The following is a 27,715-nucleotide window of genomic DNA, read 5'->3' on the forward strand; positions in this document are numbered from 1 at the left end:
TGAGTAGCCTAGCTGGAGGGGTGGAATTGGAACTCCAGAGACTTGGTGATGGTTAGAATTATCGGACTTGGAGATTTGACACTGGCTAGAGTTGTTGGACTTGAAGCTACAGAGTTTGATGGTTTGCTTTGGTTGTTGTATTGGTTGAGCTTTTCTTGTATTGTTTTTCGTTACTATGCCCAATGCCATCTTTTGCAATATGAATGTTTATTCAGTGCCATTATGGGCTTGGGGGGGACTTTTTAGTATTTTGGCTCAGTTAAAAGATCTTGGACTATGGGGATTATGAACATCATTGGGATTGATAAAAACTATGGGGACTTTTAAAGTTGGACTGAATGCATGACATTTAAAACCATGCATGTTTATCAGTTTATGGGGGTCAGAGATGGAATGTGGTGTTGTGATTCAGGTGTCCCCCATAAACTTAGGTGTTCTGAATGCTAGGTTCCCAGCTGACGGAGATTTGGGAATTAATGCCTCCTGGAGGGAGTGTATTGTTGGGGGTGGGCTTATGGATGTTATAACCAGTTTCCCTATGCCAGTGTTTGGCTCGCTCTCCTGTTGCTGTGGCCCACCTTATGTTGGTCAGGGGGTGATGTCCACCCTCCTCTCTGGCCATCGTTTTCCCCTGCCATCGTGGAGATTCCCCTCCAGCCTATAAACCAAAATAAACCTCTTTTTTCCCAGAACCTGCTCTGGGTTGAGTGATTTCTACCAGCAGTGCGGACCTGACCGCAGCAGAAAGGGCTGTTCTACTCCTGCCCACAGTCCAAGTCCTCAAAATCTAGCGGGGACACAAGGGGTGATGGCTTGGTGATGAGCCGGAGAAAACACAACAGGCAAAGTGTAAAGGAAGGTGTGAGTTACTCTGTGTGTATGGACAATGAAAGTATAGAGATACTTCCAGTGAATTCTGGGTAAGATAGAAAATTTCCACGTGATGGTGAGGTGTCTTGTCTCAATTTAATAAATTTTTTTGTACTTTTAAATTTTATCTTCAGAGAGAGGGAGAGAAGACGAGAGTGGTCGCACCAGGGCCTCTAGCTGCTGCAAATGAATTCCGTGTGCATGCATCACTTCCTGTGTCTGGCTTTAGGTGGCACTGGAGAATTGAACCTGGGTCATTAGGCTTTTCAGTCAAGTACCTTGACCATGAAGCCCTCATTCCAGCCCTAAATAAGATTTTTGAAATGGCCAATCACGGCATCTTCCTGGGTATAGATGTCCAACCGCTAAGTTAAATTTGGACATGAAAACAAAGGGCACTTGCCCTCCCTCCAGGCTCTGTGATCTGCAGTGGCATTACAGAATCCCTACATGGAAACAGGCGTGCGTTCTTTCAGAGGAGAGCTGGGTGGTGGGGTGTCCTCGATACGGTGCGTGCTGTTTCCCAGCAAACGAGCAGATATCGGGTCCTCAGCATGGACGCAATCCCTATCAGCCACAGCCACTGAAACGCGCCTCCCAGATTGCTGCTGAGAATGAGCCTGATACGGTCTTTGACGTGCAGCGATCTTCAGTAGCTGGGAGCAGAACTGTGCAGGGAGAGCTCCTCGTGTTTCTTGCGAGGCTCGTCAAGCAGTAGTTAACAAAACTGTGGTATCCTTTCAGGCCTGGTGACACGAAGATCAGCAGAACATAAAATATGGCTTTAAAAAAATAATTAGACTAGGGGTTTATGGATATAGCTCACTAGCACAGTGCCTGTCTAACACACATGCGGCCTTGTGTTCAACCCTCAGGACTGCCAAATATAATCATTAATAACAATATAAAAGTTAGACCTGTGGGCTAGGGTGATAGCTCCATTATTAAGGGCAATTAGTTGCAAAGCCTGAAAGCCCAGGTTCTATTACCCAGTACCCATGTAAAGCCAGATACACAAAGTGGTGCATGCATGTGCAGTTTGCTTACAGAGGCAAGAAGCCATGGTGTGTTCATATTCTCTCTATCTACCTCTCTCTCACACAAATATTTTTTTTAATATTTTTGTTCATTTTTATTTATTTATTTGAGAACAACAGACAGACAGACAAACAGGCAGATAGAGACAGAATGGGCACACCAGGGCTTCCAGACACTGTAAACAAACTCCAGATGCGTGCGCCACCTTGTGCATGTGGCTTATGTGGGTTCTGGGGAATCGAGCCTGAGGTCCTTAGGCTTCACAGGCAAGCGCTTAACTGCTAAGCCATCTCTTCAGCCCTAAAATATATTTTATAAATAGACCTGAACTATGATTCCATCTAGATGACATTTTGGTGCCGCTAAAACTGTGGGCACAGCAAAATGACCAGTGGTACCATGGTAAAGGAAGGGAAGACTAGCCAGGTAATGACAGTCGTCTGCCTAGTGCTTTGTTGGTGGATGTGTATTTCTATATTTCTCTGATCCCTTGGAACATACAGCATCAAAAGGGATTCCTAATCTAAGTAATGAACTGTGGGTAGTGCTGGAGCAAGGTAGATTACGCTCTCTGTAGGGAACATACAAGCACTCACCGTACTTTTCTGTTGGGAACCTAAAACTGCTCTAAACAGTTAGCTGTTTTGTTTTTTGTTTTTTTCTCTCTCTCTCTCTTTAAAACAGTTCTGCATAATTTAAACAAATAAAAATGACTTGCTATTTGCAGAGGCTCCACTGCCCACTCCTGAGGAATTATAAGAAATGGGGACGTGAAGGGGTCAAGGAATTTCATTTTGGAATACATCACAACTAGTCCTCCAACCCCAGGGTGGCCTTCCAGGTGGCTTTCTTGTGAATCAGGAACAAGGATGAGTCTGAACATACTCGAGAGAACTTTCTGACACCCTAGCATCAAGACCTCAGGGTAGATGAGAGGCTTCAGCGCCTCGCCCCTTGTCACCGGTGTCCGCTTCTCCTCCCTTCTGCAGAGAGGCTCTGGGAGGAGTTTGCTCTGGAGCCCAGGGACAGATCTGCACTGGAGGATGTGGCGTTCCCATCGCTTCAGCCAAACAAGACAGCGGGAAGGTCACATGTGCGCTTTAAAACTGGTGTCAGAGCAAGACTAAACACTTCAGAAACATGTTTTTAGCAGAAGCCTCACCCGAGGAAGTGAATGCTAACATCAGCAGTTCCGTGGGGTGAGAGGTATTCCATGAGGAAGTACACCCAGGATCTTGGGACACCCCTCAGGGAAGCTGGTGACAAATAAGGAAGTGGCTGCCTGCCCTGTGTGACCCCCACAGGGCTATTTAAGAGCCCCTGAAACAAAGGATGTCAGACCTCTCCTCTCCTCTCCTGACTCTCTCTCCTCACCTGCCTGAGTCCTCTCTACTGACACCATGGGTTGCTGTGGCTGTGGAGGCTGTGGTGGCTGCGGGGGCTGCGGCTGTGGCAGCTGTGGTGGCTGTGGAGGCTGTGGCTGTGGAGGCTGTGGTGGCTGTGGCTGTGGCAGCTGTGGCTGTGGCAGCTGTGGCTGTGGCAGCTGCTGTGGCTGCTGCGGCTGCTGCTGCCCCACGGTCTGCTGCTGCCGCCACACCTGCTGCCGCTCCTGCGGCTGTGGTAAAGGCTGCGGCTGCGGGAAGGGCTGCTGCCAGCAGAAGTGCTGCTGCCAGAAGCAATGCTGCTGCTAGGAGGGCCGCGGGTTCCCGCAGCCTGGGCAACGCCGAGGCCTGGCTCACAGCGTTGGTGACAGCCCTGCCACCCGTCTTCCTGCCTGGCCTCTCCTCCCTCCCGGGGGACAGGCATGCCCACACCCCGGGCCTGCTCATTCCGCTTACCTACTCTGAGGTGTCAGGGGTGTTTTCTTGCCTTTACAGTGGCATCAAGACTCCAACAATTTCTTCTTCCGGTGTCTTCTAGGACTTGGTATCGTCTTTATAATATTGCCGTGCTTGGAATAAAGATAAAACACTAATATATATTATGATGGTCTGGGAAAAAAAGCATTTATCCCGAAGTGTATTTATATTATGAGCTTAATGAAAGAAAATTGCTAATATTTCACTATTGAAAAAAATACTTATGATAAGCTTTTTATTCATTCATATTCTATATAACCATGCTTCTTTCCTACTTTCATGTCTCTGTTTAAAAAGAAAAAAAGTAACAATTCTTAATAAATAAATAAATAAAATCTCAGCCTATTCAAATGTGTCTGTCTGGTCTGTAAAATGCTCTCCCTAATAGGGGAGGGGGCGAGGGAGCAAGAAAAAGTGGGTGTCGTCCTCATACCTGGGAGAGGCTTAGTTGGTGGCAGATGGTTCGTTCTACAGTGACTTAGAATGAATTTTACAACAAGGATGGAAATTGGAAAAAATCGCCAACCTTTGGTCATCAGTGTCATAGGGGAAATCCCAGGCCCTCCTGCAGATATCATCAGGGTGCCTCTGCAGCTGAGCCACAGCTGACGTGCCAGGTCACAGCTCGCTCTATCTCCCTATGAATTTTTAACGCAGTCTCTTGGCAAAAGCCTGAGTGTGTGTCCGAGCAGGTATGCAGCCAAGATGGAGATCCACGGATAACCGAGCTCTGGCCCTCGAGTAGTCTCCGAGATGGATAAATTAGGATGGATGACAACGGCTGCCCAAAGTCCGGTTCTCTTTCTCTGGCAGTGCTTTCTCTGCTCCCATCTGTCGCGTTTGAGCAGAGGTTTGTGAACATCAGTGCAGGTATATTGGAGAACCGATGTAAGACACCCTCATTTCACTCCCTGGGGGGCTGGCAATCTTGCCACAGGAATTTCCTTTTTTAAAAACGAACTCCAGATAACGTGCATCTGGCTTTACTCAGGTACTGGGGATCCAAGTGCCTTAACTGCTGAGCCATTTCTTCAGCCCACCATAGGAATTTTCATCTGGCTAGTAACGTGTGACACCAGTGACTGCTTGGCACAACTGCCTACTCCCTCCTCCCTAGTAAAGCTGTCCTGCCTGACTTCACCCTTTTCCTTTCCCACGAACTCTCTGGCCTCGCCACTGCTCCTGCCGCTTGCCATTCCGCGCAGCCTCCCCTCGCAGCACTGGCCCCAGGGCTCAGGTCCCAGCTCCTCTTCTCCGTTCTTCTCCAGCAGTTCTCGATTCTCACAGGATCTCCTTCTCCATTCTTCTCCTGCAGTTCTCCATTCTCACGTGATCTCCTTCTCCGTTCTTCTCCAGCAGTTCTCCATTCTCACAGGATCTCCTTCTCCATTCTTCTCCAGCAGTTCTCGATTCTCACGTGACCTCCTCCGTTCTTCTCCAGCAGTTCTCCATTCTCACGTGATCTCCTTCTCCGTTCTTCTCCTGCAGTTCTCCATTCTCACAGGATCTCCTTCTCCATTCTTCTCCAGCAGTTCTCCATTCTCACGTGATCTCCTTCTCCATTCTTCTCCAGCAGTTCTCCATTCTCACGTGATCTCCTTCTCCTTTCTTCTCCAGCAGTTCTCCATTCTCACGTGATCTCCTTCTCCATTCTTCTCCAGCAGTTCTCCATTCTCACGTGATCTCCTTCTCCATTCTTCTCCAGCAGTTCTCCATTCTCACGTGATCTCCTTCTCCATTCTTCTCCAGCAGTTCTCCATTCTCACGTGATCTCCTTCTCCATTCTTCTCCAGCAGTTCTCCATTCTCACGTGATCTCCTTCTCCATTCTTCTCCAGCAGTTCTCCATTCTCACGTGATCTCCTTCTCCTTTCTTCTCCAGCAGTTCTCCATTCTCACGGGATCTCCTTCTCCGTTCTTCTCCAGCAGTTCTCCATTCTCACGTGATCTCCTTCTCCATTCTTCTCCTGCAGTTCTCCATTCTCACAGGATCTCCTTCTCCATTCTTCTCCAGCAGTTCTCCATTCTCACGGGATCTCCTTCTCCATTCTTCTCCAGCAGTTCTCCATTCTCACAGGATCTCCTCCATTCTTCTCCAGCAGTTCTCCATTCTCACGTGATCTCCTTCTCCATTCTCCTGCAGTTCTCCATTCTCACGGGATCTCCTTCTCCATTCTTCTCCTGCAGTTCTCCATTCTCACAGGATCTCCTTCTCCATTCTTCTCCAGCAGTTCTCCATTCTCACGTGATCTACTTCTCAGTTCTTCTCCAGCAGTTCTCCATTCTCACGTGATCTTCTTCTCCATTCTTCTCCAGCAGTTCTCCATTCTCACAGGATCTCCTGTTCGCATTTTCCTTCTCAGTGAAACTATGACATCTGTGACCTTGCTGTGTTTACAATTTGCTCAGTTTATGAAACCCTATCCCAAACCAGAATATAAACTTGCCAAGCCAGGGATTAGCAACGTTCTTCAATAATATTTCTCTAGTACAGTGTCTGGTATTTATTTTTAATATTTTATTTAATAGAGAGAAAGAGGCAGATAGAGAGAGAACGGGCATAGAGGGCCTCTAACCACTGCAAATGAACTCCAGACACATACAGCACCTTGTGCATCTGGCTTTACATGGGTACTGGGAAATCAAAGCTGGGGCCTTTGGTTTTTCAAACAAGCGCCATAACTGCTAAGCCATATCTCCAGCCCTACTCAATAACTTCTTAATGAATAGGTGATATTTTTTTTTTCTAGGGATGGGGAGACGGCTTAGGGGGTGAGGACCTGTGTTCAGATCACTGATGCCACGTAAATATCAAGTAGTCATGGCAGCCTGTGATCCCAGTGCCAGAGGGTAGAGATGGGAACTCCTAGGGCAAGTTGGCTACAAAGACTTCCAGAATCTATGAGCTCTGAGTTCAGGAGAAAGCATTTGTCTCAAAACTAAGGTGAAGAATGATCAAGGAGGACACCTGCGTCAGAGACATGTGCCTGCCTACAAGCATGTGAACACGCTTACACACATGCACACCACACACATTCACAGGCAAAAAATGCCAAATGTACACAAATGTAGAAAACAATGCAATTAATTTCTAAGCGCAGTAATGCATGGCCAGTCCCTCCTCATTTGTGACCCCATTCACACCCTCTTTACCATATGAATCAGATCCAGATCTGGCCTGCAGACACGTTCATGTTTCTGCAGAGGAGAGAGTCAAGCCACTGCTGTGGGTGATCCGACAAACAGAAAGAAGATCCCACTGAGGTCTTCTCTGCTGGAGAGGTGTGGAGGAAATCAAGATGACTTCAGCCTTCAGACAACGCCACAGTGTTCTCTGGGAAAGCCAAAAGTTTGCAAGAGTAGCTTAGCACAGGTCACTCCACACTCAAGGTGTAGCTGAATAGCGCGCGCGCGCGCACACACACACACACACACACACACACAATACATATTATTTTATTTTAATACATGAACTATTTGTATCAGAAGATTCTCAAAGCCCCATATAACCATCTCACCCATATCGTTAGGAGGAAAAACATAAAATAAAATGGAAACATTAAAAAAATTATTTTTATTTGTTTATTTGACAGAAAAAGAGGGAGACAGAGTGAAAGAATGGGCGCGCCAGGATCTCCAACCACTGCAAACTAATTCCAGGCGCAGGTGCCCCCTTGTGCATCTGGCTAACGTGGGTCTCCGGGAAATCGAACCTGGATCCTTTGGTTTATGCAGGCAAACGCCTTAGCCGCTAAGCCATCCCTCCAGCCCTAAAATGGAAACTTTTAAACACTGACTTTTGAGCCAAAATCTCCCAGTTGAAATCAGGGCTTCTCATTTCACAGCCCTACTTCCTTTTTCCCCATTTCCTTCATATGTCAAATGGGCATCACAGACTCTCTCCTCAGCTTTTGAGGAAAAATACACGGATTCATAAATAACCACGTTCTTATAAACGGGGTAGACGGTGGGCCCTGGGCTCAGCATCCCGCCTTGGCCGCGGAGCCCGCAGGAAGGCGCTGCCAGCCGGCTCCCGCCCAGGACCGGAGGCCCGGCTTCCTCCGCACCGGCTCCGCTGGGCGTGGCCTCCGGCCGGCGGGGCGACCTTGGACCCAGGCCGAGGGTGCTCGGTGCCTGCCAGGGAGCGACGCCTGCGCCCAGGTAAGCGCGTGCCTGCAGGTGAGCTCCGTGCGGAGACCGAGGCTCGGGTCGCAGCCGCTGCCGCTGCCGGTGCCGGTGCCGGCGGGCGGGTGGGGTGCGCATGCGCCGGCTGCGGCGTCCTGCGGTCCCGGTGCGGAGCGGGCGCTCGCGCTGCCTGGGCTGCGGCGGGACCGGTGCGTCCTAGTGCACCGTCTTCTCCCCCAACCTTCCCTCCAGTGCTGCGTCTGCTAAAGCTCTTTCAGAAAGCCTCTCCTCTGGTCCACAGCCTGAAACTGCCGGGGTCACCCCCCCCCCCCCCCCCGATTCTCAGGTTTTAACTAAAAAGCAGTTTTAACACAGAATGCCAAGTCCCGCGCCAAAAGAGGAGGAAAGGTCCTTCCGAGTGAGGGAAAGAAGGTGAACTTTGAAATTAAAGAAAACCAAGGCTCTATTAAGAACTAGCTTGGGGGACGGGGTGGGGGGGGGAGGGGAGAGGCTGGGCATGGACCGATGGCTCAGCGGTTAAAGGCGCTTGCTTGCAAAGACTATTGCCAGGGTGGGATTCCCCAGTGCCCATGTAAAGCCAGATGCACACAGGAGCGCATGCACCTGGAATTCCTTCGCAGTGGCAAGAGGCCCGGGGGTACCCATTCTCTCTCTCTCCCCTCTGCTTGCAAGTAAATAAAAATATTTTTAAAATACAACCAGCTTGGTTAAAACCGACATGACATGCATCCACACCTGTTGCCTTTCAGGGAAAGGCGCAGAACGTGTGTGAGCCCCATCAGGCCTGTCCGTGAGGTGGATCTGTGAAGGTTGGAGTTTACTGAGTGCTTCAAATTGAAAAGGGTGAAATGGTGTTTTCTAAAAGTCCTCTCACACAAAACACTAAGGCCTAAACTCGGTTCTACTAAGCCCTCCTTAAATAGACCAAAGTGTGACCAACTTTTCAAATAGGTTTCTTTTCAGATTCTCTTAAGAGTAGCCTAATGAACCAAAGTGCCAATTTTGTTCAGTCATTTTGCTAACAGAACAAATTGTGAAAGAATCCAAGAGTGTCAAAGGATAAGATGTCAGTGATTTTATTTATTTTTATTTTTATTTATTTATTTATTTTGGTTTTTCGAGATAGGGTCTCTTTCTAGCCCAGGCTTATCTGGAATTCACTATGGAGTCTCAGGGTGGCCTCCAACTCACAGCAATCCTCCTAGCTCTGCCTCCCCAGTGCTGGGATTAAAGGCGTGTTCCACACGCCCGGCAGACGTCTGTGATTTTAGTTTAGTGGTCTTAACTGGCTTTCTTTCGTGTGAGTTCTAGAATGGGCAGCGCATCATTCGTTCTGCCGGGCTCCTGTGTAAATGGTGGACAGACCAGGGGAGAGATAGGCCTTTTGGAGTTGCTCTTCTTTTTGCTGCAGGGACAGAGGGACTGGGAAATGACCCATTTGTTAACAGGTCACTGGTTTCAGGTTAGTTCTTTTATTTCATAACTAAGTCAGAGAGAACTTTATTCAAGTAAACAGCTTAGGTTCAGCTTAGTAATACCGGACTCTGGCAGGGACGGCTCCATCTTGACTTTTACCCTGGTTTGTGGGGACCCAGTTCAGGAGCTTCACGAAGACCAAAGTAGACAAAGATGAATTTATCAGTCTTTGGGATCTTAGCAGTTTAGCTAAAAACGTTTTGCTTCCCGTGATTACTGTCCCTAGACTAGGAGAACACAGAATGTCCAGCTCTGGTTGATGCCATGTAGTAAAGATAGTGTAATGGAAAAGAAGATAAAAGCTGGACTGATGCCCTGAGTCACTGAAAGAGTTAACTGCTGAGGAGCTGAACTAGCCGCTGCCAGCCTCTGAAGGAATTCCAAAAGGAGAACTGTATGGGGGGAACCCAGAGGGATGACAAGAGGGAAGGGCAGTTTAAACTGAAATAGAGTAAAAGAGAGCGCGTGGTTAGGGTGACCCCACTACGTGATCCCTATGCATGTTGTTTCATAGGTATGCTTTGAAAAATTTTTTTGAATCATACAGACTGCACAGCTGTCACGTCGTAGTCCTGTGAACCAGCTGCCCGCTTGCTCTCCCACCCCTCCCCTCGGCCATGAACACCGTAAAATGCAAGTAACATCTCAGCTTAACACCAAAGTTACTTGGGGGAGCAATCCCAACTTCTGTTCCCCAGGAAATAAACCCCTCTACTTTCACTCATGCTGACACTGGAGTGATCTTTTCAGACAAGTTCTGCAACACTAGGGGAAATAGGCTTATTGAACGCTTACTATGTGCTAAAACTTAGACCAAGCCCTTCCTGAGACTGACATGTGAGGCAGGAAGGCTCCTCCGAACTTTAAAAGGCGATTTGGAGATGTATATATACTGTAAGTAAAGATGGAGCCAGGAGGGACACAGAGTTTCAAACACCAAAGTCCCCCACTGCAAACCCAAACCTAGAGAAGGAAAAAAGAAGGAAGAAAGGGAAAGAGGGCCCAAAATTGGAAATGTTTGCACTTGAAGCAAATTTGACCATTTAGCAGCCACTCCCACATCATTCTGACTCGGAGGTGTAGATGGGAGGTTGTTTAGCCTAGAGGCACAATGAGTGGTAACCATTATGACAAGTTGATTTTCAGAAGAGTAGAGCCATGACTCCTGCAGACATAGAAACAAATGTGTTAACGATGTAATGATTTAATTTTAATCAATTTCATTAATTTTAAACAATTTTAATTTAATTTTAATTTTTTAATTTAAGAATTTAAATGTATCAACTGATGGAGGGTCCAGAGAATGGGTACATTGATGGAACAGGACCATTGGACATGGAGTAATATAATATGGATGGGGAATACTGAAACTGGTTTCCACCAGAGAAGAAGATTGTCCTCCCTCCTCTGAATAAGACGCATTTGCATGTCCACGGACAAGGCTGTCAGTTGTTAAAATGCAGAGTTGTGAAACAGCTGGAACCACATATAGTTTCCCCACGCTGTCTTCATGCCTTTGAGCAGATGTCTGCTGCATGCCTGTGGCTAGGCTTGCCTGACTGACTTTCTAACCAAGCTATCCACCAGTTTCATGGTTTTGATAGTCACCTTTCCAGTGTCGACCCTAATACTAGATGGCTCAAACCATCAATATACTGAGAACAAAACACAATTAGGAAAATGGTCATTTATTAATCAGCAAATGCTTCACTCAAGTGAAAAGAGTGTATATGACAAAATAGAACGTGAAACATGTATATTTTCAGTTTTTTTTATGTATTGGGGAACACATATGTCACAGCACATGTGTGGAAGTCAAAGGACAACCACAGGTGTCCATAGCCAGATCCCGTTTGTTCTTCTTTTTTTTTTTGGTTTTTCGAGGTAGGGTCTCAGTCTGGTCCAGGCTGACCTGGAATGAACTCTGTCATCTCAGGGTGACCTTGAACTCATGGCAATCCTCCTACCTCTGCCTCCCGACTGCTGGGATTAAAGGCGTGCGCCACCACACCCGGCTCCCTTTGGTCTTAAGCAAGGTCTGTGTCTCCCAGACTAGCTGGCCTGTGAGCTTCTGCGGGATCCTCCCGCCCCTGCCTCTCTTCCTACCATATGCCCACTGGGGTTACAGCGCTTCGGCTGCACTGTGGGCTCTGGGGATCTGGAAAGCCCGCACACTTGTACAGCAAACATTTTATTCATTAACCTGTCTCTCTCCCTGGCCTGAACTGTTTTCATTGCTAGCTGCCTCAGCTGTTGCAGTGGACCTGATCGAAAGCAGAACTGTTCTGGCCCATTTCTTGATGATCTGGGCCTTGCTCATACTTCTTGAGGTTGTGGGGGACAGCTAAGACTGTTGGAGGGGTTGTTGGATGGTGGGACCCCTCCTGAGTTTCTTGGAGCTTAAGTCACTTTGTACAAAATTCTAGAGAAACTAAATTATTTTGTAACACTCAGAGAAAAGTGAAAAGATTTTTTTGAATTCATGTCTCTCTCACTCTAGCCTTTTTTGTTTCAGGACACTCTGAACCTAGGTGTTTGATTTACTGAGCTGGGTTCCAAAAGAGGGTGGCTACTGAAGGACAGGGCGTGGGCTCCAGAGCTTTAAGCCATCAGGAAAGGGCTGGGACCATTGCCCTGACAGGTCGGCTTTGAAGGAGAGACTTCCTCGCTGTCCCTAAGCAAGCAGAAAGGGCCTTGTGCCTGGCTGACTTAGCAGCTGCTGGACGCTGGAAGGAGGAGAAGTTGGCTCCAAGGCAGAAAGCCAGCCCTGATTGTAAAGAGATAAAGTCAAGACGTGGAATAAACAGGTACTTGATCTATCTGAATTAACCTGGAGCATGTTCTGTGTAGCCAGACTTAACAAGGCTTGTTGGTCTGTGGATTCTCTTTCCATTTTAGGTTTTCTGGGACAGAGCCAAACTCCAAGATATTGTTTTATTTTCTCATTATATAGGGGGCTCACCGTGACATGAAATTTGGAATAACCTTAATCACTCTGTCTGTAGGAAAAGTTCAGCGCTGTTGAAGTAAAATATTTGGAGGAGTGTAGGAGAGAGTGTCTTCTCTTAAAATTAGGGCAACATATATTCAGAGTACAGATTTTCACTTTGTTTGTAACTGTGAACACCCATGTAATATAATATCCTGTTAAGATAAAGGTGCTTAATAGCCAAGAAGATCTCCAAACATAATCATTATCCCTGCCAAGCCCCGTACCTCAGAGGTAACACAGTTCTGATTCAACCGAGGTCCTATAGTTTGTCTGCTTTGAGACTTGGCGTAAATGTATTATACAGTACGTCCTATATCTAGATTCTTATAGAAAGCATAGTGTTTGAGATTCGCGTATCATTCTATAGATCAACTCCTCCTTGCTCAGAGGTGGTCCACATGTAATGAGATGTACATGATGCGGGTGCTGTGCCTAAGTCTGGACAAGTGTTTGCAACCATCACCACAGTCATGCCAGGAAGTTTTGTGGGTTTTTTTATTTGGTTTTTTGTTTGTTTTTTTTTTGAGGTAGGGTCTCACTCTGGTCCAGGCTGACCTGGAATTAACTCTGTAGTCTTAGGGTGGCCTTGAACTCATGGTGATCTTCCTACCTCTGCCTCCCAAGTGCTGGTATTAAAGGTATCGTCACCACCCCCAGCAAGGGGAAGCATTTTTATCCCCACAGAACACTCCCTTGTGCCCTTCCCTGCCTCCCACACCACGCAGCCATGGACCCACTTCCCATCACCATAATTGGTCTGACTCACTTTAGAACTTTATATGTCGTCTTTTGGTATCAAAATCCTTTTGTATAGCATGTTTTTGATATTGTCCCAAGCTTTTTAACCACAATGCATCAGTTTTTATTACTGATCACTATTAGTAAATTAAATATGCTATATAGTACAATCATTCTTTCAGTTAGTGGGCATGTTAAATGCTTCTCATTTTTCACTGTCATAAATATATAAACTTGGGCTAGAGAGATGGCTCAGTGGTTAAGGTGCTTGCCTGCAAAGCCTAATGACCTGGGTTGGACTCCCCAGTACCCACATAAAGCCAGATGCACTGTGGTACATGAATCTGGAGTTTGCAGTAGCTGGAGGCCCTAGCCCATTTTCTCTCCCTCACTCTCTCTCTCTCTCCCCCCTAGCAAATAAATAAATAAGTAAATAAAAATATTTTTATATGAATATAAAAACTTTCTTGCACAGGTTTCCAAATGATTTTCCAAAACATTGGACCATTTTGCCTTCCCACAAGCAATGTATACACACTCAAAACTTTTATCAGCATTTGCTATACCATCCTTCCTCACTTAGCCTTCCCATGGTTATGAAGGTTTTGTGTGTAGCTTTAGCATATGATTTTCTTATAAGTTCTGTTGAGTACTTTTGTGTGTGCTTCCTTTATAATGGGATGGAAGAAGTCTTACGTAGTGTGGACACAGTTCCTTTGTCAGATGTTGGTACTGTGCTGCTTCCTCCTATTTGTAGCTTTCCTGTTCAACTTTTTAATAGTCTTACTTTATGAGGAAATACGGTTTTGTGATGAGGTTCTAATTTCTCTGTCCTGTTTTTTTTTTTTTTTTTTTTTCTTTTAAGATAAGTCCTATTATCATTTCTTTGAAATACTTGCTGGGTTCCATGGTCTGTTTTCTTGTGGGTGCTCTGCAGGCTGAAATGGACATAGTCTGTTTGTCAGGTTATTTGTTTTTGTTTTTGTTTTGTTTCTTTCAAGTTAGGGTCTCACTCTTGCCCAAGCTGGCCTGGAATTCACTGTGTAGTCTCAGGGTGGCCTTGAATTCATGGCAATCCTCCTTCTTCTGCCTCCTGGGTGCTGGGATTAAAGGTGTGCCATCATTCCTGGCCTTTTTTTTTTTTTTTTTTTTTTTTGTATGTAGTGTGAGGTAACATCAGTACAGATTGGCTTTTGTATACAGCATGAGGTAATATCAGCACAGGGCATTTTAAATAGCATGAGTCATGGCTGAAATACAGGAGCTCGGCTAGAAATGAGTGGAGCCACCCTCCAGTCCTGGTATTGCATCACAGGGACAGAAGTTATGCAAGAGCCTGGTACTCCTTGCCCCTGCCTCCTTCAGCAGTGGCTGGCCTTTAGTTTTGCTGGTTCCTTCACTTGAGTATTTTATTCAAAGCTTATTCTGTGGTCTTGGTAATAAGTGAAGGGAAAGACATGGTTGATTGTTATGCTTTGATATCACCTAAAGGTAAATATTCAAATGTTTAACAATCTGACTTTTAGTAATGTCTAGTGAGAGGACTGACTTGTGTTAAGAGTTGGATCTTTGGGAAAATGCAGCTGGTACAGTATTATTCCATTATTGTTCCTCACTTTGTGTCTCGTCTCTGTAGCTCTTGGGAATTCCTGAGATGTAGGAGTATTTGGAGTTTATTTTGTTTTACATAATGACCCCTTTCATAACATCAGAGTTTATGCTAACAGTCTTATCCTAGAGTGGCATCCTTAACAGCCTGGAGGTGAGGCAGTGGCTGGGGAGACAAAGGATTATCCAGCCAGAGCTTTCGCCACCCCCACCCCCACCCCCACCACCACCATCCAACCGCCATTAGTAACCTTTGTTACTGGGACTCGAGATAAACCAGTAAGCATACTTCCCTGAGTTCTGTCAGCTGCGACAGCAGGGTGAAATGGGAAACCCAATTTACACCTGATCTTCCAGCAGTGGAGGTGACATCTACTACTTTCAGTCGTGGGAGGGAAGAATCCTTGAGCTTGACGGATTTTACACTCTCTTCAGGTCAGTAGTATCAGGATTTATTTGAACGAACATACCTAGTGGTATCCAATGGAGAATTGCTTGGTGTGGGGAGAATTGTGTGCAAACAGAAATATATAAAACTGTTTTCTTTCTGCAACAAAAAGTAGTCAATTGAGCTGTAGGAGCAAGAGAAATCATTTACAATTGTCACTGACTTTGGAGGCTGTTTGGTTTATGATTATTTTAAATTACTAACTGTTAACTTTTTTTTCTTGTTGGTTTCTGAAATAGGGTCTCACTCTAGCTCAGGCTGATCTGGAATTCACTATGTAGTCTCAGGATGGCCTTGAACTTTACCTCTGCCTCCTGAGTGCTGGGATTAAAGGCATGTGCTACCACACCTGGCTTGATCTGTTACCTTTTATAATAACAGTATCAGGGCTGGGTGTAGTGGTGCACATCTATAATCCCAGCATTTGGGAAGCCAAAGGAGGAGGATGGTATAAATTCAAGGCCACTCTGAGATTGCAAAGTAAGTTCCAGGTCAACCTAGGCTAGAGAGAGACCCTACCTCTAAAAAAACTTAATTAATTAATAATAATAATAAAGTGTCTTGACTGCAATAAAGATCTGGAAGTTATGTGAAAGTTAGGCCTGCTTATCAAGCAGTCTGTCCCAGATGTCTGAGGTGATTGGTAGAGGCATGGGCTGGAATTGGGTGGAGACTACAATGTCTAGGTAGTTTCCTTATATATCATTGGCATCTGAGTTGATTCTGGAAATATCTCTGTAGCAGACAGCTTCAGGTTCAGAGATGAACTTCTAGACCAGGCATAGTTGTGGAAGGAAGGGACTTATTGAAGCTTACAGATCCAGGGGAAGTTCCATAATGGCAGACAAAGTTAGCCCCTTCTTAAAGAACTAAGGAGAGAGAGAGAGACAGAGAAAGAAAGCCACACCACACAGCAAACTTCAGGAACTCCAGGCAGAACGAGGCACTTTGCATATCTTTAGACTTGAATTTCAAACCCACCACCACACCTTAAGATCTGCCCAATGACACCTTCTCTAGCCAGGTGGCTACAGATAGAAATGACAAACTAATAAAATGCTGAATATATTGGGGGCCATCTATTCAAACAACCACATACTGCCCCTGGCCCCCAATAGATTCAAAACCATCACACATCATAAATTGTATTTGGTGCAATTTCAAAGGTCCCCACAGTCTTGACCAACTTCAAACTTCTTCAGTTCAATTCAATCATACCCAGTAACTGTCTCTGAGTTTTCCAATTCTGCCCCTCCAGCTGTGCTAAGCCAGGGAAAACTTCCATCCCTAGCTAACAGCCTCCATGGTAGCTCTTGCACAGTCCTGGCATATCCAAAACATCTTCAGGTCTCCATGCAAGCCACGGTCCATCTTCCAATGGCTTTGCCAGCCTATAAGGGTCATCATGCCCAGCCTCATGCCACATCTCAGCAGCAGCTCATGGAACCATGTGCATTTCATGACTGCTCTATATATTTTTCATGCTTCCAAAACCAATACCAGGTGTGCAGGCCACAGCCATGTTCTTAATTCAGGGATGAAATAAATCATGGCCTTGAAAAGCAGGTTCCTTTTCCATTCAACTCTTTATGAAAGAGTTTACACTTCTATCATAGTCGTTCCTCAGGCATCCTCTTCATTGTTTTAATGTCAAGCATTCAGGCCATCTTCCTTAAGATTGCTAATGTATTTCATAACAGCAGCTTTAGCAACCTAAAACCAGTGTCAGTGCCTGCAATTTTAACTTGCTTGAGGTCTTCCAACTTACAGTCTTAAATATCTCAGTCCCATATCTTTAGACAAGCACACTAGTCCATTACAAATTTAACCCTTGATCAGACTCTCTGACCCTGGGCAGCAAAATGCAGCAAGCCCTTATGCCAGTAGCCCAGTTCCAACAAAGTCCTCTGCAGTCTTTCCTTCCCTTTAGAAAGTTCATAAGCCAAGCCTCCAAGTTAATAAGCTGAACCTCCAAATACAATTCTGGCTGCACTTAGCATTTGCAAACTGTTATCAGAATAGCCCATAAAACTTGGCTTATCACTCCAAAAGGTATCTTCCGTTGTAAACAAGTCCATGCCCAATTCTCCAAAACAAAAGTTACAAAACACCAAAATCCATGTGGCCAGATTCATCTTACCCCACTCTCGCTATGAGTTTCTGTAGCAGACTGCTTCAGTTTCGCTGAGATGAACTTCAAGACCAGGCACAACTATGGAAGGAAGGGATTTATTGAATCTTACAGATCCAGGGGAAGTTTCATAATGGCAGATGAAATTGGCCCCCTCTCAAGGGACCAAGCAGACAGTGAGAACACCATCCCACACAGCACACTTCAGGAACTCCAGGTAGAACAAGGCACTTGGCATACCTTTAGATTGGAATTTCAAACCCACTACCACACCTTAACATCTGCCCAGTGACACCTTCTCCAGCCAGGTGGTTGCAGATCCAAATTACAAACTAATAAAACACTGAACATATTGGGGCCATCTATTCAAATTACCACAATCTTCTGAGAAAATATAAAAGGATTCTATCCCACTGTCTGTGTCTCTTGTTCAGCCTGTCTCTTGTGGGAAACTTTTGAGAACCAGGTTTAAAGACATCTCCAGCCTCAGGACATAACCCCTGCCCAGACTGATGGGTGGAAGAGCTGATCAACTAAGGCTCATCCTTGGCTAGAAAACCACCTAAGCCCAAGGGAGCCAGGAAGCAGCCCAAGGCCTGCCAGTCTCTATAGTTCTTGATTTTAACACTTAACTTATTCTGCACCAATGGAAAATACATCTAGAAAGCTGGTGATATAGCTCAGTTGGAAGTATACTTACCTAGCATGCAGGAAGAAATATCTAGAAATATTTGCACCACTAGAGGTTCTATTCATACACACTTCTGTACACATAGACACAAGCTAACAGTTAGAAAATAAAACATTGTCCATGGCTAAAATATGGATAAGGTACAAGTTCACTGGGACTCCCCAGTAAAGCAAATTTGGTTCCTTAGTGCATGCACGTAAGCATTACATGAAAATGTTTGTGTGTATGCAAGCATGCTGTTGCAATTACCTGCTTCTTGCTGAGTTAAAGCCCCCAACTACATGGTGAGAAGAAAGGGTTCATTTTGGCTTATGTACTTGAGGGGAAACTCCACAATGGCAGGGGAAAGCATGGCATGAGCAGAGGCCAGACATCACCTCCTGGCCATCATCAGGTGGACAGCAGCAGCAGGAGAGTGTTCCAGACACTGGCAAGGGGAAGCTGGCTATAACACCCATAAGCCCGCCCCCAACAACATACCTTCAACAAGGTCCCAAATTTCCACCAGCTAGAGGTCAAGTATTCAGAAGACATAAGTGTATGGAGGACACCTGAATGAAACCACCTCATATGGCAAGGGTACGTTAAGGCCACTGCAGGAAATCCATCAGTAGAATCAGGAAGGAATCCTAGTTTTTCTCTGTTAACTGACCCCAAAGAGATTTAGACAACAAAGTAAGGGTTTTTGTTTCCTCTGTTAAAAAGAGAATTCTCCTTCTCTAGCACACCAAAGAATTAATAAGATGACACATGAATTTATCTTGTAATCAGTATGTAGCATTATTTCCTAGTGTTTAAGAAAGAACATTTTAGGGCTGAAGAGATGGCTTAGTAGTTAAGGCACTCACTTACTAAGCCTAAGGGCCTAGGTTCTATTCCACAATACCCAAGTAAGCCAGATGCCCAAAGTGGCTCATGTGTCTGGAGTTCATTTGCAGTGGCTAGAGACCCTGGCATAACCATTCTTTCTATATATTTGCTTCTCTTTCACACACATACATACACACATACACACACAAATTAAAATATATTTTTTAAAAAAGAACATTTTAAGGATATGGTTAAAAGTGGACAAAGTAAGTAAGTAAGTAATGATTAGAATAAAGAGGAGAAATAAAAATCAAACTCCAATACTAAGAGACTACCAACAAGTCAGAGGTAAATATAAAACAAATTTCTCAGTCCAGATTAAACAAAAACTGTGAGAATCTATTCTAGCCAAACGTGATCATAGTAAAAAAAAAAAAAAAAAAAGAAAATACAAGTAAACCTTACATTTTATAGGAAGTAAAAAAAAAAATAGGAACATGTTTTTTTTTAATGAAATGGGATTAGATATTCTAGTGAGAGAATTGTCATCTTTCAAAAAGCACAGCATCTCACACGCTGAAGGGAAGCAGCAATAAAAATATGTAGGCCTGGGCCAGAGAGATGGCTGAGTGGTTAAGGTGCTTGCCTACGAAACCTAAGGACCCAGGTTCAATTCTTCAGATCCCATATAAGCCAGATGCACAAGGTGGCACAAGCATGTGGAGTTCGTCTGCAGTGGCTGGAGGCCCTGGTGTGCTCTCTCTCCCTCCCTCCCTCTCTTTCTCTTCCTCTCTCTCTCTCTCTCTCTCTCTCCTTCTGTCTGTCTGTCTTAACTAAAAAAATAGAAATTAAAAAATGAAGAAAATGGCCGGCACTCTTCCCTTCCCAGGAAAAGGGGGAAAAACGACATTTCCACAGGAATTTGGGAAGTCATTTCCCATGAAGAGGTGACAGTGGCCTGTGGACTCCTTCAAGGCCAAACGTACCTGCTGGGTTGGTCCTGGTCGGCTGCATCACTGCCACAGCGCTGGCCGCCGCTTCCTGCAGGGCGCACTGCAGGTGTGCTGCAGCGGAGTGAGGCAGGAGCTCTTCGGTCTCCGCTGGGCGGGTGCAGCAGCCCTGTGTCCACCATGGCTCACAAGTGGAGCCGAGTCCAGAGCTGGGCCCTCACCTCCTCCGTGGGTCTGCCCCTTGTCGGCTGTCGGCAGCCTGTGCTTTCCCTTTACGCAATCCTCCAGGGCTTTCCCAGGCTGCCACCCGCTCAGCTGTTGCCGGTTTGAGCTAGAAATGGCTGGTGAATTCCACCTTGCACGTGACTTGCATTTCTGGAGTTGTCACTGACTTGACGTTTGCTCGTGGTTTCACGTCTTGAGAGCCTTGACGTGCCGATCTGTGCTCTGCTCCGTGCAACCATCACTGTTATGGAGCCACTTCTAAAAGGCTCATCTTTCTCGGAAGCAAGCAGCTCTGACTGCTGAGCCATCTCACCAGGCCCAATCTTATTTGGAAAGCACAGAAAATAAAGGGGAAAGGTAAGTCTCTCGGAATTCATTCCTCAGAACTCCACATGCACAGGTTACAGGCCACGAAGCGAAGGAAACTTCAGGTGATGCTTTTAGAATGGAGGTTATATCACAGGGCATCAAATAGAATGATAAATTGAAACATTCCAAAGAGAATTCTATTCTAAAGTAGTACTTGGCTCTGAGACCACACAGGTGTTTTAAGAGGACTGTCACAGGTGAGCTTTTGAAGGTCATGGGCACATGATCCTATTTTTTTCTATGCAACTTCTAAGCCAGTGACTGCATCCCACATTAAGAATGTTTAATGATCATATGTGCTTATTTAAACAAAAGATGCAGAAAACAAACTCAGCCTTACCCTGCAATATACTCTGATGTTTAATGTTTTTGCATATTTTGAAAATAGCATTGTGAGCTGCTAATTATTTTTGATACCAGAGTCTGAAAGATGCTATTTTAAAATAAACTGGGCTATGAATTTTGGGCATATACCTGGGCATGCTTAGCACAGGGTAAAAGGAAAGACTAGTGAAGTCGGAATTAGAAAAACTGAGTCCATCTGCAAAGTCACTTAGACCTATAGTACCAAATTGAAAAAAAAAAGTACTCTTACATGTTTCTTTTACTAGATATGATCATACAGTTGAAATATAAATTTGACAAGAATTTCACTATTTTTTTGATGCTTAAAAGTCCTTGGAGATAATCAGCATCAGGGCTGGAGAGATGACTCAACAGTTAAGGCACTTGCTTACAAAGCCTAAGGACCCAGGTTAAATTCCCAAGTACTCACATAAAGCAAGATGCACGAAATGGCACATGTGACTGAAATTTGTTTGCAGTGACTAGAAGCCCTGGTGCACCCATTCTTCATCTCTCTCACCTGCTTTTCTCTCTTTTTCTCTCATAAATAAATACAAACATAAAAAAGCAGCATTAAAAAAAAAAGAAACATAAACCAGCTTCATATTGACTATAGCTAATGATACCCATTATAGTCAAGGTGAATCTTTCTTCTTCACAGGTCAAATATATTAAAATATATATTAATTTTAAACAAGTAAATACAAAGGGATGGTTCTAGATTGATAAATCCTTCAGGCACACCCAGGAGTAATGAATGACATCTTTTTTTTCATAGTCTTCAACTAGTCAGGATGAGCTTTAAAGGTAGATAAATCCTGTTTCTTGAATAAAAATGTGATTGCTCTGTGAGGTAAGGTGCTTTAGAGTGTCTGAACAGTTGTCACTTCCCAAGTGTTCACATCATCAGGATCACAGTTCTGTTTACCGTGATTGTAGATATGAAGGAACATGTCCGTGACCAAAACTGTATAGTCAATGACAAACACAAAAGTTCTGAATTCAGTTCTGTAGTCAAATCACTCTTTAGAAATGAATGTGAACTTGAAAAAGATAAGAAAGGAAACAAATGATTCTAATTTAGCTGATTAGTATACACATAACATTCCCCTGTCAAAGAGATTAATGAACAAATTTTAAGAAATACGTAAGTCACTTTTTCCTCAGTGTAAGCAGATACCTGACCAGCAGCAACCTATGGAAGATGAAGGCTTATTTTGGCTTACACTTCCAATGGGGAGGTTCAGGCAAAGGAAGGAATGGAGGCAGAAACAGGAAGACATCCTATTACATTAACAACCAGAAAACAGAGGATAAACAGCAAGTGGGACTAGGCTACAAAGTACAAGACCCAAACCCAGTGACCCCCCTTCTCTAGCAAGGCTCCACCTTCTCAGTGGTTCCATCGGTTTCCCAAACAGTGTTCCCAGCTGGGGATCAAGTATGCGCATATAAGAATCAGTCAAAATCATTTTACCTTGAAACCACAACAAGTACCTTAAGAAAAATAGAAAGAAGGGCTGGAGAGATGGCTTAGTGGTCAAGGCAGTTGTTTGTGAAGCATATGGCCCCAGGTTCAATTCCCCAGTACCCAAGTAAGACAGATGCTCAAAAGGTAGTATATGTGTCTGGAGTTCATCCAGCGGTTGCTGGAGGCCCTGGCATGCCCATTCTCCCTCTGTCTTTCTCTCAGCCTCTTTCTCACTGTCTCCAATAAATAAATAAATCAGTTTCATATATATATATATATATATATATATATATGTGTGTGTGTGTGTGTGTGTGTGTGTGTGTGTGTGTGTGTGTGTAGAAAGAGCAGTTAAAACCAAACAAAACATTTTTTTAGCATACCTAGGTTGGAAGAGAAGTATGTACCCCTATGTAACACATGTTAATGTTATCTGAAACAGTGTTGTAGCTAACTGGAAATTGGAACACAATAGACCTAGTTAAACATACTGTTGTGCAGCCCTTGTCTTTAGGCACACATAATGGAGGCCACCACCCAAGCTGATCTTCCTGACAGATAAAGGAGAGGTTCCAGGAATCCTTATCTCAGGCTTTATTGCAAAATGCAGGTGTTTTGTTATCTAAGAAATGGGATGACCCCTCTTTGCAAAGTACCATGACCTTCCTGTACCTTTTTGTTTCTAGATATCTTTGTGATTACATAGCATAGAATGTTACTTGCCTCATGACAATATGATCTGTATAATGAATTCCTTATGACTTCTTGCAATAGTCCTGACCCTGCTTAACAGTAAACTTTATGGTTTAACTTTCATCCTGTTTTTTTTTTTTTTTCTGTAAACATCATGTGGTTATTCCCAATAAAAGTTGACATTAAGAACAGTTTGGAGCTGGGCGTGGTGGCGCACACCTTTAATCCCAGCAATCGGGAGGCAGAGGTAGGAGGATCGCCCGTGAGTTCAAGGCCACCCTGAGACTACAGAGTTAATTCCAGGTCAGCCTGGACCAGAGTGAGACCCTACCTCAAAAAAAACAAAAAAAAAAGAACAGTTTGGAGCTGCATCCTGAGATCCCAACCTCTGGGGAGCAGACCTGATTTACCAGTCTATTTTCTTTTTCCTTTCTTTCATTTTACCCAATAAAACTTTGCTTCACACAAAAAGAAAGAAAGAAAGAAAGAAAGAAAGAAAGAAAGAAAGAAAGAAAGAAAGAAAGAAAGGACAAAAGAAAAACTGAGTCGAAGGCCAAGCTCTATTTCCCAGGTTTCCTTCTGTAAAATGAAGACAAAGGGCCAGAGATGTAGCTCAGCTGGTACAGCACTTGCCTCCAATGCACAAAGCCCAGAATTCTATCCCCAGATCCACGTAAGCTAAGCATGCTCCTGCACCACTGAAATTCATAGCCCTGCATGGTAGGCATGTGGGGTTCCCCGGAGGGGTCCCCGCTCAGGGCTGTCTACGGGACCCCAAGAACACTCACGCAGGACGCTCTCAATGCAAACCGCACGAGGTTTATTGATTCCGATGCATCGGGGCTCAACACAGATTCCTCTCACAGGAGGAAAGGTGAAGAGCCCCTAGCCACGTGTTTGGTCAGCTTATAAAGGCTGAAAACTATAGGTATGCAGAGTCATAGGGGCTTTTCAGCCGTGGGTTCCCCTGATTGGGTGGGGCCCACGAGGCGGGCTCGTGAGGGTCCCTCTGATTGGGTAGGGCGTACAAAGGGCCAGGTCCTCATGGTATACTTTTTACAAAATGGAGGTAGTTGCATACTTTTTACAAAATGGAGGCAGTTGCAAAATGGCAGTTCTGTGATTCAGTGCAGTAGCAAGCAAGCCATATTACAGAAGCTTAAAAAGGCAAGTTAGCAAAGCAGCTAGAAAACAGAGCAGCAGAAATATGGCAACTTTTATCCTTTCATTTCCCCCTTTTCTTTGTCATAATTCCAATCATGGAATTTCAGTTTCTGCAAGAGACTGGTACTGTTGTTTAAGTATCATGGCTTGGACAGTGCTGATCCTTTCTCTAATAAAGGTAACTAATCTATTTATTATTCATGGACCAAAGGTGAAGAGGAGAATTAAGATGATAAGTGGCCCTAGCAAGGTGGAGATCAAAGTAGTCATCCAGGGGGACCTGGTGAACCAAGATTCATACCAAGACTGGTTCTGTTGTCTCTCCCGTTTGCGTTGTTCTAGGCTTCCTCGTACTTTCTGCAAGCTGTTTTCTACTAATCCAGTCTTGTCTGCATAGAAGCAGCACTCTTCTTTTAGAGCTGCACAGAGTCCCCCCTGTTGTAAAAATAATAAATCTAGGCCTCTTCTATTCTGTAACACAACCTCTGAAAGTGAAGAAACCGAGTCCTTTAGGTTCTGCATTCCTGACTGTAACTCTTGTAGATCCTTGTCTATTGCTAAGCTGAGTGGTTGGAGGTGACAAGGGAAGCTATGCCGGTGCCTGCTCCTGCAACACCCAACCCCATTATTAAGGGTCGAGATGGGGGGTTGTCTTGTTCTTTTGGCAGGTCAGCGGCAGATGTTTCTTCTGTGCGAGGCGATGGTAGTAACCAGCTTGATTGCAGAATCTACCTGACTCTTAATGAAACTGGTTAGTCATCTGAAGTCCCAGGGGCCAAAGGAGATAAGCAAAAGGAATCCAACAAAAGGGCATAAAAGACTGGGAAGCAAAGTAGTTAGCCAGGGAGATGTGGAAAACCAATTTTTCTAGATTTTTTTTTTTAACTTTATCAAGGCTATTTTGTATTAGCCCAGTCTTATCTAAGTAAAACAACATTCTTCTTTGAGGGCTACACAGAGTCCCCCTTCCTTTAAGAATACCAAATCTAGCCCTCTCCAGTTTTGAAGTACAACCTCAGAGAGCGAGGCCAAAGAATCTTTGAGATCTTGTATCCCCTCATGTATGAGGTTAAGATCTCTGTCCACTAAGGCACTGAGTTGTGAAAAATGCTGTTGGGAGGTACCAGCGAGGCAATGCCTGTTCTTGCTCCCATAACACCAAGTCCCAGGAGCACAGTCAGGGTGAGGGCAGTTAAAGGCTCTCTATTTGGTTTAATGGCAATGCCTTAATCTATAGTAGATGTAAAACTTTCAGAATCATGAATGAAAAATCGTGGCAAAACTATAACTACAACACAATAGGCCTTAGTCTGTAAAAAGTCCTTGTTGACAATAAAGGGAGTCAGCCCCATGGAACAAGCAAGATAGGAGTTACTAGGGGCTTTAGTATATATAAAGGAGTCATTGATAATAGCAGTTTGGTTGCATACCGGTTCAAGAGTCAGAGGAGGGAGCATATCAGGGCCTAATAGACACAGTCCGAGGCCAGAAATGGATGCAAGAGTAATACCCCCCTCTGGGGCAGAGTGCCAGAATAATCCCTCTGCACTGTTAGTAGACACAGGAGATGTAAGGATGGCAATTCCCTCATAAAAGGGAGGTCCTAATCTGTATGGCATTTCAACCAAGCTCTATAATTTTATTTGAGGAACTTTAAATAAACTTATTTTAAGTAAACTTTATCTATGACAACAGGAACGTATGGTATAGATAGTCTATTTCCCTTTTATTTCTCCCTCTCATGAGAAGACACTCTAACTGCTTTAGGGGACTGGGTCGAAGACATCAGATCATTTACTACTTCCTGCTGAATGGGACACGAAGTGGAGACTTGTTGCAGTTAGAGAATCTCTCCTAGAGAGGGGAACTATTTTAATGTACCCCAGAGTGTAGGAAGATAATCTTGAAAGATAACTTTGGAAAGAATAAAAGTAAGGAGTTACTGAGAAGTGAACACACAGCAAACTGGTCTTTTTGCAGGTCGAGGGAATCCAGGTAGACAGGCTTGGATCATCTCAGGACCATCTGAGGATGAGCTGGCTGAGATCTTCTTTCAGAACTGTTCATTAAATGGCACAGTAGTATTTAACATGGCTTGTAAAACAGATGAGATGCTAGTAGAGTTATCAGAAACATATACATAACATTTAATCTTAATAATAAAGAGCTATATATTTTTTTTTTAATCTTTGGTTATACATTTCTCTCTGAGTGTTTAAGACCTTGTAGATAGCCAAAAGTTAATTAAGGATTAATTTTGGAGGTCATTAATGGCTCTCCAAAGAGACTTTAGGGACACAGGAGTAGCCCCATAGCTTACTGGTGTCTTTTGCCTGTTAGGATGAGTCAGGGCCATGCTGGCCAGGTAGTTTTCCCTTCTTTGGGAAGTCAGGAGGACTGATTGCTCCTCAATTGTGACTCTCCTGTTTTACATTGTACACCACTTTTGTTTGGGTCTCCATATCCTCCCTGCTCAGGAAGACAGGTGACTTACCAGGGGGCCAGTGTAGAAGTGTCCCATCATCTCCAGTGGCCTCATGACATGGGAGCACAGGCCAAAATATTGACACTTTTTACTCCGATGATTCCAATTGGCTTTGGCTTCTACATAGGTGATTAACACACTTAGAAAGGAAGTTACACCAGCTTGGATGTACATACATATAGAGCACATTTAATTACTGAAATAGACTTAACTAAAGAATGGCACAGGGCTTCTAAAATCATTTTGTCCTATCTTTAAAATTTTTGTTGTACTGTGGTAGCATAAGCCATATATCCGAGGTATAGAAAGTAGGCACATCTCCCATTTTAAATATCCAACATTTATAAGTATAGGCAGAACCTGTTATCAGTCTTGAAAACAGTACCAGTTGATTTACAAACTTAATTCATTTAACGTAGAAAACAAGTAAGACAATATAAGATCTTAGCACCTGTGTGAAAACATCTTTGATTAGTTCAGATACCTGTGTGGGTACAAATTACCCAGAGAACATTGGAAACAGAACCGTGGAGTTTGAATTTTTTTTTTTTTTTTTCCTCAGATGAGGACCATTGTTTGAGCATGAGGCTGTGCCCTAAAGTAGGGAATATGTCTTAAGGGTTAATTTTGTTATAAGCACTGGACTTAAGATGCCAAAATTGAGACAGTTACTTTACATACAACAAAGTAGAATCTGGTCTTTTCTGAGCCCAAACAGCTAGCTAAATATTAATATAACCCTTGATAAATCTTTTTGAAAGAAAAAAAACATTATTTGACAACCAATGATTTTGGCTTAAACTTGATAACTATTGATTTCATGCACCACAGAAATTTTTATTAACATAAAACAATTTTATGTTTTACCCATGACTTAAATTTGATAAAGCTCAAGCAAACTATCCCAACATACTTCAGCCTGAAAATATATTTTTTTATATCCACATATATATATATATATATATATATATATATATTTTATATCCACACATCTTCATCTACATACTTTAACATTCTGATCTAAGTACCACTCAAAAGACATTTTTTAACAAGCACTCTATGTCCCAACATTGAAAAATTCCTTCCCAGTTTCTTTCCTTTTGGGGCATTCGCGAACCCAACATCCTCTTTCCTTGCAATACGTACATTGATCCTTCTCAAGGGGCTTCCTAAAGCCCTCGGGTTTTTTTTTTTTTTTTTTTTTTCACTG

General features: G+C 44.1%; 2 protein-coding genes and 1 long non-coding RNA gene across 5 annotated transcripts in view; 2 read left to right on the forward strand and 1 right to left on the reverse strand.

Annotated features, from left to right (window-relative positions):
• Positions 1 to 1,085: 1,085 nt before the first annotated feature.
• Positions 1,086 to 19,999, reverse strand: LOC123460162. Its single transcript, XR_006636824.1, has 4 exons — positions 19,793 to 19,999; positions 6,920 to 7,100; positions 3,747 to 3,859; positions 1,086 to 1,616 (listed from the first exon to the last, which is right to left on the reverse strand). It is a non-coding gene; the product is annotated as an uncharacterized LOC123460162 (long non-coding RNA).
• On the forward strand, positions 3,309 to 3,599 carry LOC123460161 (small cysteine and glycine repeat-containing protein 5-like). Its single transcript, XM_045147938.1, has one exon. The coding sequence runs from the start codon at positions 3,309 to 3,311 to the stop codon at positions 3,597 to 3,599; it is 291 nt and encodes a 96-aa protein (XP_045003873.1).
• The window catches only part of Slc19a3 (solute carrier family 19 member 3), a 37,517-nt gene continuing 17,664 nt past the window's right edge, over positions 7,863 to 27,715 (forward strand). Inside the window, exon 1 of one of the 3 annotated variants that reach the window (XM_045147935.1) lies at positions 7,863 to 7,927. The gene's annotated coding sequence lies outside the window, so the exon portion shown is untranslated. Of the gene's footprint in view, positions 7,928 to 12,108; positions 12,196 to 20,261; positions 20,339 to 27,715 lie in introns of those variants that run through there. The other 2 variants (XM_045147936.1, XM_045147937.1) reach the window with 2 other exon arrangements.

Source organism: Jaculus jaculus, chromosome 4 (assembly GCF_020740685.1).
Source record: "Jaculus jaculus isolate mJacJac1 chromosome 4, mJacJac1.mat.Y.cur, whole genome shotgun sequence".
In the NCBI taxonomy this organism is placed as follows: domain Eukaryota; kingdom Metazoa; phylum Chordata; class Mammalia; order Rodentia; family Dipodidae; genus Jaculus; species Jaculus jaculus.

What these genes read in the sequence shown, in the direction of transcription:
- LOC123460161 (XM_045147938.1), top strand. Translation starts at nt 3,309, where the DNA reads ATGGGTTGCTGTGGCTGTGGAGGCTGTGGTGGCTGCGGGGGCTGCGGC.